General features: G+C 41.2%; 1 protein-coding gene across 3 annotated transcripts in view; it reads left to right on the top strand.

Moving 5' to 3' along the window:
* Nucleotides 1–14184, top strand: part of CR1 (complement C3b/C4b receptor 1 (Knops blood group)) — a 101137-nt gene that overhangs the window by 20870 nt on the left and 66083 nt on the right. For all 3 annotated transcript variants that reach the window (XM_088801691.1, XM_088801690.1, XM_088801692.1), the window contains exons 4-5: nucleotides 8046–8131; nucleotides 11857–12255. In XM_088801691.1, the coding sequence (XP_088657817.1) occupies nucleotides 8046–8131; nucleotides 11857–12255 (485 nt within the window). The remainder of the gene's footprint in view (nucleotides 1–8045; nucleotides 8132–11856; nucleotides 12256–14184) is intronic.

The following is a 14184-nucleotide window of genomic DNA, read 5'->3' as shown; positions in this document are numbered from 1 at the left end:
TATATGTCTATTTCCTTCACCATGTTAGGAGAGTTTTTAGTCATTATTTCTTCAAATAGGTTTTCAATTCCTTGCTCTCTCTCTTCTTCTGATATCTCTATGATGCGAATGTTGATATGGTTGATGTTGTCCCTCCGGCCCTTTAAACTATAATCTTTTTTTTTTATTCTTTTGTGTGTGTGTGTGTGTGTGTGTGTGTGAGTGTGTGTGTGTGTACGCCCTATTCCAGTTAGGTGTTTTCTTCCAAATTGCTGATTCTATCCTCTGCTTTATTTTATCTACTGGTGATTCATTCTGGTGCATTTTTCTTTTCAGTTATTGTATTTTTCATTTCTGACTTTTTTTATGATTTCTATGTCCTCTTTTATGTTTACTATCTCTTTGTTAAAGTTCTCACTAGGTTCATCTCTTCCTCTATGTTGAGCATCCTTATAACCATTGTTTGGAACTGTGTATTTGCTAAGATGCTTGCCACTGTTTCATTTAGTTCTTTTTCTGGACTTTCCTGTTCTTTCATTTGGGACATATTTCTTTGTTTTCTCATTTGGCTGCCTCTCTGTGTTTACTTCTATGTATTATGTAGATCTGCTATGTCTCCAAGTCTTGGCCAGGTTGTCTTATGTAGTAGGTGTCCTGTGGGGTCCAAAGGGCCAATCTGTCTGGTCATCAGTGCCAGGTGGTTTAGGAGTGTCTTTTGTGTGGGTTGTATGTGCCCTTCTGTTATAGTTGATTGCTATTGGCACATCAGTGGGTGGGATTGACCGTCAGGCTGACTGGCTGTGGGGTTAGGCCACATCCACAGCTTACAGGATCCTGTGCACACGGGCTTATTCCGTGGAGCAAAATTTGCCCCATCGGGCTCTGGTGCCTGCTAAGCCTCCCCCACCCCCTTTGGGTGTGCTGCTTGTCAAGCTAATTGGACAGTGCTCTGCTGTGGTCTGAAGCTGATCTACAGATATGTTCGTTCTGGGGCCTCTTGAAAGGGGCTTCAGTGCAGGCCCAGGTCAGCCACTACCTGTTTACCTGTGACCAGAAAGGGAGCATGTGGTAGGAGCTACAAAGCAACCTGGGGTTGGTCGCTCCTTGTTCTGGACCTGGAGGCACATGGGAGACATGGAGGCACATGGGCACATGGCTGCCAAAAGTCATGAGCCTGGGGTAGTTCCACAAAAAGCTCAGGACACCCCAAGGCCTGCTATTGCCTGCTGGCTCCCATGAGGTTCAGTCACTGATCGAGCCTTCTGCAGAATTCCAGTTGAGTAAGACAGGATCTCAGGGATTTATCAGGCTAGGCTGAGTGGTGTTCAGCAGGTTAATGTATATTCTGGTTTGGTGCCAGTGCAGAACCTAGAGCTACTCAGCAAAAGTCTCAGGGTACACTGAGGCCAGACAGCACCCAACTTGGATCTGCAAACCCCCAACAGTTGTCCAAGAAAGACTGCAACACTGGCAGAGCTGGCTGGTGCCAGAAAAAGAGCCAGTGTTTCATGTGTTGGGTAGGGTGAAACTGAGGGAGTCACCAAGGTGGAGCGAACAAAGTGCACAAGGCTAATACAAACTCAGGTTTGGCCACACGGGGGGAGGCTCAACACAGGAAAGATGGCACCCACATGCTGGCTGCACAGGAGAAGGATTTTAAACAGGGAAAATGGTAATTGTCCTCCAGTCCTTGGCCTGAAGCCACACAACTCAATCTCTCCCTCTATTTTTCTGACTCCTCTTAAGTCACCATACCTCCAACAGAGCCCAGGGTGAGTGCCTATGAGCAAGTGGGTCGGTGCACGGGCTTTTTAAGATGACATCTGGTTTTCCTGCAGCCTTCTGTCTCACTGGGAGGGTCAGAATCCCTACTGTTTTTCACAGCCAGATGTTGCGGGAGCTCCTCTTCTCAGCATGGATATGCTCTTCTCACCAGGCCTGGAGAGCCTGGTGTGGTGTTGGGGTACATTTCTCCTCCAGGGAAGGGAGAGACCTCCATGGCTGAAATATCTCTCCTGATCTCAATCACCACACATCGGTGTAGGGCTGACCTGTTTCGCTTCTCTATCCCTCCTACCAGTCTTGAAGTGGATTCTTCCTTATATCTCTAGTTATAAGATTTTATTCACCTAGTCTTCAGATGGTTCTCTAGGTTGACTGTTCTGTAATTTCATTGTAATTTTAATGTGGTCACGGGAGGAGGCATACACAACGTTTATCTACTCCATCATCTTGGCTCCTCTCTGAGAAAGGGCATTCCTCACAGGAAGGACAAAGCTTTATTGGAAAAAAATGTCTATTTCAAGCTATGAAGATTCAGTAAGGAAGCCCGTTTGACTGTAACAAGGTGAACGAAGAAAAGAATGATGGGAAAAATGATCTGAAGAAAAGCCATAGCCAGATTTTGAAGGGCTATGTAGACCATAATATGGACTTTGGACTTTAATCTGCATTGAACAGGAGGCCATTGGAAGGTTTTTAAGCAAGAGTGACATGATCTGATTTAGGATTTTAAAGACACACTTTAGTTGTCATATGAAGAATCTGTTGTTGGAGGGCAATTGAAACAGGGAGACCAGTTAAGGACCATCGTTTTGTCCAGGCGAAAGATGACCTTTTTTAGTACTGAAACAGTGGTTCCCAATTTGGCATTTTTGTTTGTCATAACAGAAAGGGTGTTACTGGCATGCAGTAGTTAAGAGTACAAGGATGCCACTAAACATGTTACAGTGCAAAGGACATTGTCTTCACTTCAGAGAATTATTGGTTCAAAATATCCATAGTGTCTGGGTAGAAAAATCTTGGACTAGAGTGAGGGTTATGATAAATGATTGTATTCAACATGTTATGAAGGTAGAGATTACAAAATTTCTGAATGGACCAGGTATTGAGTCAGAAATAAAAAATGAGTATGGATAACGCCAGGATTTTTTATTTGATATGAACGCAGGAAAGAAGGAAATGTCAGGAATGGAACAGAAGTATTTTTTTCCTGATACTTTATACTAAATGGCAGTGTTTTGAGTGTGCTTTAAAAATTATTCTATAACAGTCAAGCTATTATTCATATGTAAGAGTAACAAGAAACATTTTTTTTCTAAAACTTTAAAGACTTTTATTAAAATATAGCTAACATACAATATTATATTAGTTTCAGGTGTACACCATAGTTATTCAACATTTATGTATCTAAAGAAGTGATTGCCATGATAAGTCCAGCAACCATCTGACACCGTATCACACTATCACAATATTATTGACTATATTCCCTACACTGTATAATATATCCCCATGACTTATTTATTTTATACCTGGAAACTTGAATCTCTTATTCCCTTTCACCTTCTCCTCCTTTTTAAAATTTTTTCAATTACAGTTGATATTCAATATTATTTTATATTAATTTCAAGAGAACAGCATAGCGATTAGACATTTATATAACTTAAGAACTGATCCCTTGACTAGTCTAGTACCCACCTGGCACTATACATAGTTATAACCTTATTAGTGACTATATTCCCTATGCTTTACTTTATATCCCCATGACTATTTTGTTACTACTACTTTGTGCTTCTTAATCCCTTCACCTTTTTCACCTTGCTTCCCACCCCCTCCCATCTATCACACCAATAAATTTAGTACCTGTTTGACACCATACATAGTTATTGCAATATTATTTAATATATTTCTTATGCTATTCCCCACATCCCCATGACTACTTTTTAACAACCAATTTTTTAACTTCTTAATCTCTTCCCCTTTTTTTTACCCTGCCTCCATAACCACCCTCCCATCTGGCAACCCTCAAAATGTTCTCTGTATATATGAGTTTGTTTCCATTTTGTTTGTTCATTTACTTTGTTCTTTAGATTCCACATACAAGCAAAATCACATGACACCTGTCTTTCTCTGACACATTACACTCAGCACAATAACTTCCAGGTTCATCCATGCCTCTGTGGATGGCAAGAACCCATTCCCTTCCATGGCTGAGCAATATTCCATTGTACACATGTTCCATCTCTTCTTTATCCATTCATCCATCAACAAGCACCCAGGCTTCCTCCACATCTTGGCCATTGTAAATAATGTGTGGGTTGTGTGTGCCCTTATCTTGTAGTTGAGCTTTGGTTGATCTTTGCATGTCAATGGGAGGGATTGACCCTCAGGCTGATTGGTTGTGAGGACTGGTCTTAAATACAGTCGATGTGCTGTTTGCCGGGGCGACCTGCGAAGCAGGATTAGCTTTAGCAGGGCTGTGGTGCCTGCCCAGTCTGTTCTTTGAGTGGTTCATCTGGGAGACAGCCAGGCAGTCTGGCTTGGTCTGAAGCCAGCCACACAGAGAGGGACCCTGAGACCACCAGGCATGAACCACAGCTTAATCTACAGTTGGCCATTACATGTATTTGGCTCGAAGGTGCCTCAGGTAACCAAGCTGAGAACTGAAGCCAGCTGCTACTAGTGCTGGGCTTGGGGCTGTTCAGCAAGAGGTATGGGGCATATTCATGTCCATTGTTGCTTGTTTGTGTTTTGTGAACCTTTGAGAGATTTTAGGAAAGTCCATAGCATGAGCTAAGATAGGCTGTTTGTATGGAAAAGCCACTGTAAGTGGCTTGGATGTGTCTGAAATTTGGGTGGGCCATGGTCTCAAGGAACCCCCAAGGTGGGGCAGAATGAAGCTGTTTTCTAGGTTGGTGGAGACTCAGATATAGTGGCTGCCTGTTTCTGCACACCGTGAGGAGGGAGGGCTTAATGAGAAATAATGGATTCTGCCAGCACTTCTGTCTGGGAGAAAGCTTCCCTTCCAGACCTTGTCCTGAAGCCAGACAATCCAGTTCCTCCTTGTATGTCCCTGGTGCCTTTGGAGTTGCTGCCACAGCACTGGAGTTCAGAGCAACTGAATTGGCCAGCAAGTAATTCCTTACGTGGTCCCTTTAAGAGGAATGCTTGGAACTCTAACCCACTTCTGTCTTGCTCAGCTACAAGCTATGCTGGTTTTCACATCCAAAATTTATGGGGACTTCTTTCCCTGGCACTGGAAATCTGGGCTGGGGTGGGGCTGGGACCCTTCGGTCCTCCAGGGGGCTTCTTCTGTATGTCCTTAGTTGTAGGACTTTGGTTCAACTAGACCTCAGGCAAACCTCAATGATGGTTGGGCTGTAGTTTAGTTGTAATTTTAATGTGGTCATGAGAGGATGCCAGCACAGCGTTTACCTTCTGCCATCTTGACTGGAAATCACTAAAAATTTTAAAGTGGTAGATTTATAGTATATGTCTCATTCTTGACCTCAGAAATGGAGAAAACAAATTCATATATATTTTAATGAATAGTACCCCAATAGGATAAAATATTTTAAATATAATTTCCAACTGAAATTATTAGTCTCATATATATCCAGATATGTAGTACATAAATACATATGTACATAACAATATGGACAAATTTTATTAACCTGAATATTCCCTTAAGATAGTCATTATATTTTTAAAAGTTGAGACCCTGAAGAAGCTGTTCTGTACAAGGCAAGGGGAAAAGCTTGCTTGTTATTATAGAAAAGGAGTAGAAAGACACGTAAGGGTTAGAGTAAAATGCCTAATGGCATCCAATCTCCAGTGTAACATCTCCCTAAAATTTCCCCCAAATTAAACAACAACAACAACAACAACAACTGCTTTGAGCAAGCAGATTTGTAAGAGAACCCTGGGAAAAGACTGGGCTTTTCCTGCTGGATAAAAGGAGTGCAGAACCCAAACACGGCAAGGATGGACTCAGGAACGTGGATGCAGAGAGAAGTGTGAGGAAGTAGCCCAGGGCGCACACAAATTTTGAGGTGGAGGATTCTCACATGTCTCTGAATTGCAGGTCCTGGTCCAGTTTACCCACACCTACTGACAGTTGATATTCATATTACATGAGTGTCTCTTTATAGAAAAGCTCTTGCCACAGATCAGCAAAGCCAGTATCTTCTCAGAGCTTGTTAGAAATGCAGAATCTTCATACCCACTGAATGAGAATATATTTCCACAAGATCCTCAGGTGATTGCCATGTAAATAAAACTTTGAGAAACACTGCTATAAACTATTAAGTATGCACATTTCTGTAAGATAGAGTTTGGGTAAACTTTTTTTCCTTTACTGGAATTTTCTTTCCCTCTTTTTTCTACATTAATAGGAATTAAATTTAATAATCAGCTATTAAAAAGTTATTACTAAACTTCCAGTTCCAGGACAAGATGGGCAGACTCATTTTTCCCTGCTTCTCTCTTTATATATAACTAAATACCCTGGAAGTAGTTTAACGTACAACCACAAAAGAAACACAAAAGCTGGAAAGAAGGTGGACTGTCTAGGGACCACAGAACTTAAAGAAAGACACTTGTAAGTTCCCTGGGTTTTCTTTTTATCTCTCAGACTGTGTGCTGGAGAGAACTACAAATTGGAACAGGAGAGAGAGAGAGAAAGAGAGAGAGAGAGAGAGAGAGAGAGAGAGAGAGAGAGAGAGAGAGAGAGAGAGAGAGAATGGGAGGAGAGAAGAATCTGCTCTATGGTAATAAGATTGGGAAAGAAAAAGACAAGCAGGGACATAGTGGGGAGACCCATACTTAGTGGCAATGGTGGCTCAATCTGCCCACATTAGCAGCATAAACAGAAATTGGGGATGGAGATAGGCTGTAGGTTATCATTCCCATGTCCCACACCCACGGGAAGTGGCAATCCCTCCTCTACCAGTGGCTGTGTCAACAGCAGATTTTGGGTGGGCCAACACATCTCATGCCCTACAGCATCCAGCAGTAGTGGGTTGTATTCTGCCTGCGGTGGCAGCATCAGCAGAGCCTGGTTAGGGCGACATAGACTTCAAGACAGGAGCAAGAGGCCCCATCCATTCTTACCAGGGATGTCAGAAAGCCCAGGGTCCCCTGCACAGCATCAGAGAGCAGCTCAGAGACAGTGACTCTTGAGAACACCCAAGGTAGTGAGCCACCCAGCCAGCATCAGAAGGTGAACCAAAGTCAGGGTTTCTTGATCTTCTATCCGGTAGAAGAAAGCCTCCTAGACCCATGTCTCCTGGTCCTCCACCCAGCAGCAAAAGACAGCCTAGATAGGTGCCTCATTCCCCTGTTGGTACCAACATAGATGAAGTGAAAAGCCCACCTTCACCAGGTAGCCAGAGAACAGGCCAGAAAGCTTCCTCTCCATCCCAAGAGTTAAACATCCCCCATTTCCTACCTAGTGACAGCAAGCAGCCCAGGGAAGCACCTTCACTCTCACAGGGAGCTTCAGTGGGACCCATTGAGAACTTAAGTGGAGCCAAAAGAATGGAGAGGACCAGAATGGCATTGCAAGGTTCCAAAAATTAAATTGTCGTTAGATCTAAAGCCTATGAAAGTAGAGCAGAATCTGCACGACATCTCCACAGCTGTCACACTTTTTATTTGATCTCCATTTGGCCTGTTTTGCTGTTTGAATAGACTTTGTGCTGCCATATTTTCTAATATATTCATGAGGCAATGTTCTAGCTATACCAAATAATACTTGACTGTTATTTGACACCATTTGCCTTCATTTGTGATAATATCAAGTTTGGCCCTACTTTACACCAATTCTCATGAATGGTTCATGCCAGCATTCCATCATTGTAGAGAGTCTCTGTTGAAGTAAATGTAAATGTCATTCATTTCTCCAAATTTTATGGCACACTATAAACAGTTTGTGGCATACTAATTGAGAATTTCTGCCTTTAACATTTAAAATATAAAGTTAGTGTTCAACTCTTTTTGTTCTGCTTGGATTTCCTTTGGTTATAGTTTGATGAAACTATTTACCTTAGATTTATAAAAAATGTACCTTAAGGTAATAAAGAGAGATCTCATCCAGTTTAGAAGGTATAAAGAAGAACATTTAAAAGCCCAAATGCAGACATAAAATTTAAGAAAGTGATAGAACAATGACAAATGGAAATTGTCTTTCTGAATTCTCCAAGATTGTAGTCTCTTATAAGTAGCAATTTAAGCAGGGAGACTACCTATATATTTAGAATATAACATTCATTATTCTTTGCTTCTAGATATCGACTCATTGGTGAACCCTCTATCTCATGCATCATCTCAGGCAATGGTGTCGCCTGGGATAATGAAGCACCAGTTTGTGAGAGTGAGTTGAAATATTCCTTTCTATTACATTTACTGATAGATTCTAAGTTTCCACCTGGAGTTATAAAAATCTAAATCGAATTCCATTTGTACATTCTGTCCTTCAGATAGTTGAAGACAGCTGTACTGTTCTCAAAACTACCTGTGAGTTTCCTGGCAAATGTTTCCTTAAATTCATCCTAATCCTGGGATGTGCCTTTTCTGAATCTGGGAATTCAAATGCATAAAAGCCTCCAAACCGTGTTTTTACTTCAGTTAATTTGGAATCTTGTGGGTTCTGCCATCCTCAGTGTAATGATTATTCTACCTGGCTAATAAGTAAAGGTTTTAAAAGTGATACTGTCTTAAAAGGAATCAACACTCTCACGTGCTGAGTGTTCACCAAACCCTCTCAAAAGTCACCATGCACTGTAAGCCTCAAAAGTGGGCATATATTTTTACCCACTTTCTAGAATTCATACATAAGAAATAAGCATAGATTTTTACCAGTTGTTCACTGTAACCTTTTCATTGTAACGTTCTTTACAATAGCAAAATTGTTAAAATAACCTAAGTGCACTGCATGTTTCAAATACGGTTTAGAAATAATCTAATAGAAGGAATGGTGAGTTCAAAGCTTTAAATTCCTGCTCAAGGTCTGGATCTGAAAGCTTTCATATCTGACAGTCCTCAAAATGGTCTCGGTATCTCTGAGTTTGTTTCTGTTTTTGTTATTGTTGTTGTTCTTCTTTAGATTCCACGTATAAGTGAAATCATATGGCATTTCTCGTTCTCTGTCTGACCTACTCCACTCAGCATAATACCCTCTAGGTCCATCCATGTTGCTGCAGATGGCAAGGTTTCATTATTTTTTATGACTGAGTAATATTCCATTTTATACACACACACACACACACACACACACACACACACACACACACACGACGTTTCCTTTATCCATTCACTTATCAATGGACACTTATGTTGCTTCCATATCTTAGCTATTGTAAATAATATTGTAATGAACATACAGTTGTACATATCTTTTCAAATTAGTATTTTAGGTTTCTTTAGGTAAATACCCACAAGTAGAATTGCTGGGTCCTTCTTTGTCTCTTGTTATAGCCTTTGTTTTAAAGTCTATTTTGTCTGATATAAGTATTGCTCTCCCAGCTTTCTGTTTGTTTCCATTTTCATGAAATATCTTTTCCCACCCCTTTACTTTCAGTTTGTGCATGTCTTTTGATCTGAGGTGGGTCTCCTGTGGGCAGTATATGTAAGGGTCTTGTTTTCTTATCCAGTCAGACACCCTATCTTTGTATTGGAAATTTAATACATTTATATTTAAAGTAATTGTTGAAAGGTATGCAGTTATTGCCATTTTATTATCCATATATTTGGTGTTTTTTGTTTGTTTGTTTGTTTTCCTTTTTCTTCTTAAAGAAGTCCCTTTAACATTTCTGTTATCCTAGTTTTGTGTTGATGAACTCCTTTAGCTTTTTCTTGTCTGGGAAGCTCTTTATCTGTGCTTTGATTCTAAATGATAGCTTTTCTGGGTAGTGTAATCTTGGTTGTAGGTCCTCGCTTTTCATCACCTTGACTATTTCTTGCCAATCCTTTCTGGCCTTCAAAGTTTCTGTTGAGAAATCAGCTGACAGTCTTATGGGAGCTCCCTTGTAGATAACTAACTGCTTTTTTTCTTGCTGCTGTTAGGAATCTTTCTCATTTTAATTATGATGTGTCTTGGTGTGGGCTTCTTTGCATTCATTTTGTTTGGGACTCTCTGCACTTCCTGGGCTTGTATGTCTAATTCCTTCACCAGGTTAAGGAAGTTTTCCATCATTATTTCTTCAAATACGTTTTTCAATTACTTGCTTTCGCTCTTCTCTTTCTGGTACCCCAATGATGTGAATGTTGGTATACTTGATGTTGCCCCAGAGGCCCCTTAAACTATCCTCATGTTTTGGATTAATTTTTCTTTTTGAAGTTTGTTTGGGTGTTTTCTGCTACCTTATTTTCTACATCACTGATTGAATCTTCTGCTTCATCTAATCTACTGTTAATTCTGACTAATGTATTCTTCCCTTCAGTTATTGTATTCTATTTCTGACTAGTTCTTTTTTTATGCTTTCTATCTCTATTTTTATGTTTCCTATATCTTTGTTGAAGATGTCCCTGAGATCATTGAGCATCCTTGCAACCAGTGTTTCGAATTCTGTGTCTGGTAGATTGCTTAGTACTTTTGTTTAGTACTTTTCCTGGAGGTTGGTTCTGTTCTTTTAATTGGGACATGTTTCTTTGTCTCCCCATTTTGGCAGCCTTCCTGTGTTTGTTTCTACATAGTAGGTAGGGCTGCTGTGTCTCCCAGTCTTAGTACAGTGGTCTCATATAGTAGGTGTCTGTGGGGCCCAGTGACGCAGTCTCCCTGGTCACCTGAGCTGAGTGCTGCAGGTGTGTATAACTTGTGTGTATTTCTTGTGTCCTCCTGTTGTAGTTGAGACTTGGTTGCTGTTTGCATGTCAGTGGAAGGGATTGACCCTCAGGCTGACTGGTTGTGAGAACGGGCTGTGACTACAGTGGAGGGATTGTTGTGCAGGAGCTGACTCTATGGAACAGGATTCACTTTAGCAGGGCTGTGGTGCCTTCCCAGTCTGCTCTTTGGGTGTGTTATACTGGAGACAGCCAAATGGTGCTCCAGCTCTATCCAAAGCTGGCTGCCCAGTTTGTAACCCTGGGGCCACCTGTCATCAGCCACAAAGCAATTAGCAGATGGTTGACAGTGGCAGTAGGCTTGGAAGTGCCTAGGAGAGGCTAAGCTGGGAACCAAGGCCACCTGTCTCTAGTGCTGGGTTTGGGGCTGCTTAGCAAGGGGTGTGGACCATGCTAAGGCCAGATGCTTCTTTTGGGGGCATGTGAACCTTTGAGAAAATTTTGGAAAGTCCAAATCATGGGCCAAGACAGACTGTTTGGGTGGAAAAAAATAATTAGAATCAGTTTGGGTGGGCCTGCAAGTTGAGTGGGATGGGGGTCTCAAGAAATCACAAGGGCAGGGTGAATGTTGTTAGCCAGGTTGATGGAGACTCAGACACGGCATCGCTCTGTGTCTACATACTGGGTGTGGGGAGGGCTCAACAGAGAAACAATGGCTTCTGCTAGCACTTCTGTCTGGGAGAAAGTTGTCTGTCCTGCCCTGCAGCCAGATAATTCATTTCCTTCCTGTATGTCACTGGTGCCTCTGGAGATGCTGCCCCAGGACTGGAGCTCAGAGTGAGTGAGTCAACCCATGTGCGGGCCCTGTAAGAGGAACACCTGCAACTCTAGCCATCTTCTGTCTCACCTCGCCACAATTTCCACTGGTTTTCACAGCCAGAAGTTAGGGGGATGTCTCCCAGTCACTGGAACCCTGGGCTGGGTGGTGTGGAGCTGGGACCCCTAATTCCTTCAAGGAGGAGCTCCACAGCCAAATTTCCCTCCTAATTTTTAATCACCACATGCAGGTATGTGTCCAGACTATTCTTTGTCTCTGCCCCTTCTTCCAGTCTTGATGTAGTTTCTTCTGTATTTCCTTAGTTATAGGACTTCTGTCCAGCTTTACTTCAGGCAACTCTCAATGATGGTTGTTCTGTAGTTTAGTTGTAATTTTGATGTGGTCATAAGAAGTCGCAAGTACAACATTTACCTACTGCACCATCTTATCTCACTAGTTATTTTAATTCATTATTATTTAAATTGCTTTTCCTTTCCCAGGTATTCTTTGTGAGCCACCACCAGTCATCGAAAATGGAGATTTCATTAGCACCGACAGAGAATATTTTCAATATGGAATGGTGGTGACCTACTACTGCAAACGTGGAAAGAGAAGAGAAAAGCTGTTTGACCTCATAGGCGAGGCATCCATATATTGCACCACCAAAGAAGATCAAATCGGCGTCTGGAGTGGCCGTCCCCCTCAGTGCATAAAACCCAATAAATGCACGCCTCCCATTGTTGAAAATGGAGTAAGGGAGTCTGAGAACAGAAGCTTGTTTTCCTTAAATGAAATTGTGAGGTTTAGGTGTCAGCCTGGCTTTGTCATGAAAGGACCCTCCAGTGTACAATGCCGGGCCCAGAACAAATGGGAGCCAGAGTTGCCCAGCTGTTCCAGGGGTGAGTCTAACTGAGGCCTTGAAGAGGCTGTAGATAATATGAGTTGTAGGAGGAGCAGAAGATTAGTGTTTGTTCTGGTAGAAAAATGTGTGGTGAGCAGTGTCATTGAGTACATGTTTTTGGGAGGGAATGTGATATAAAGAAAGTATGTGCAAGTGTATGTGTGTGTGTTAAAATTGATAAGCAAAGCTGAAACTGGTCAAAGAATGTGAAGTTTCCTTGGGATTCTTATAAACAGAAGTTATCTGCATGCATCGCTACGTCCATTCTTCATTGTCTGTCAGTTAGTCTTGAGTATAATGATTGCTAATATCTAATGAATGATTTCTCTGGTCAGGTACTGTAATACAGGCTATATGTGCACTTAATCCTGAATTCAAAGGTTACTACAATTGTTTGCACATTTTACAGTGAAAATGAGTGTTATAGAGGTTAGATAACTTTTACAGTGAAAACGAGTGTTATAGAGGTTAGATAACTTTCCGAGAGTAAACAGATATGAACTTGCAGACAGAAGAAGACTAGAACCCAAGTCTGCCTGACTCCAGAGCCATAGAAAATAAAAACCAGTCTAGATATCTCAAGGAGTACAGATAATAGGACACAAGGATGTTGGAAGGGCAGGAGGATCAAAAGAGGGAAGGCATTGTTACCAGACAGCACGAAGCCGCCGTTCCTCCTGGAGCAGACATAGGCACGTGTGCTCACTACTGAAAGTGTCAATGAGCAGTCTGTCCTCCAATGCTGCTAATGGTGCAGGAGGCCCCACTGCTCCCAGGATATGGCTGAGGTTGCTGGAGCCAAAGTCATGTGTTGCTAGAAGTAAAATTGCTGCTGCTAAGCAAGAGCCATCAACACCGCCACTTCCCGAGCCTCCTTTAGCACAATGGCTTCTATCTCGTCCCTGCCTTTTTCTTTTCTCCTAACCCTTGATTCATTTTTCCTTATGCCACGTTTAATATTAAATGAAAACTTGCCCTAATGTCTAGTTTTATATAAGCTTACTGTTCCAAAGATAATGATTAATGACAATAATAATTTCTTGTAGGTTAGAATATTTAATGCTTAAAAGTGTTTCCATATGTGTAGGCTGTAGATAAAAACAGTAGTATTTGGCCCCTAAATTGTAATCATCCCTCAACTCAGCATGCCCTGCAATTATTAGGTTGGTGCAGAAGCAACTGTGGCTTAAAAGGTTTAAAATAATTGTAAAAACCGTAATTGCTTTTGCACCAACCTAATAGCGTTGCTTCTCATGGGCTCTTCCTCCAGCATTTGTCGGTCTCAGGGTTCAAAGGCTTTTGTGGTTTTTTTTCCTTTCCCTTAGCAGAAGCACAAATACAGTCTCTTTTCCTGTATAAAAACTGTTCTTTTAATCTTCACCACTCTCTTCTACTGCTTCAAGTCAATCTCTCTCTCTCTTCTCTTCCCCTCTCTTGAACACAAAAAGAAACGGTAAAATATAAAATATATTTACTTATTTTATACTTCCCAACCGATTACTTTTATTCTGCTTTAGTATTTTTTGGACCATAATTTTTTGCTTCTGTGTTAACTTTTATGATTAATCTGAGCAATTTCAAAAATACAACACATTATGTTTGATGCCTTTTGAAAATTTCTAACACGTACATAGAAAGTTAGCTTTTGTGTGGTGAGCTATTTTTTTCTTTTGACCTTTTAAAGCATACGGTTGTCAGGTACAATACAAAATACCTAGTTAAATTTGAATTTCAGACCATCAGCAAATAATTGTCTCATATAAGTGTGTCTCAAATACCACATGGGGTGTACTTATACAAAAAAAACACTTGTTCTTATCTGAAACTCAAATCCAACTGTTGCACTATATTTTTTCGTTGTATTTTGCTTTACTTTGTTTTTGCTAAAGCTAACAACCCTTTATATTATTGAAATGCAATTACTCTC

This window comes from Rhinolophus sinicus, chromosome 11 (assembly GCF_057876585.1).
Source record: "Rhinolophus sinicus isolate RSI-liver-muscle chromosome 11, RSI-T2T, whole genome shotgun sequence".
NCBI lineage: Eukaryota > Metazoa > Chordata > Mammalia > Chiroptera > Rhinolophidae > Rhinolophus > Rhinolophus sinicus.
Note: the sequence above shows the minus strand (reverse complement) of the source record. Positions and strands in the feature narration are given on the sequence as shown.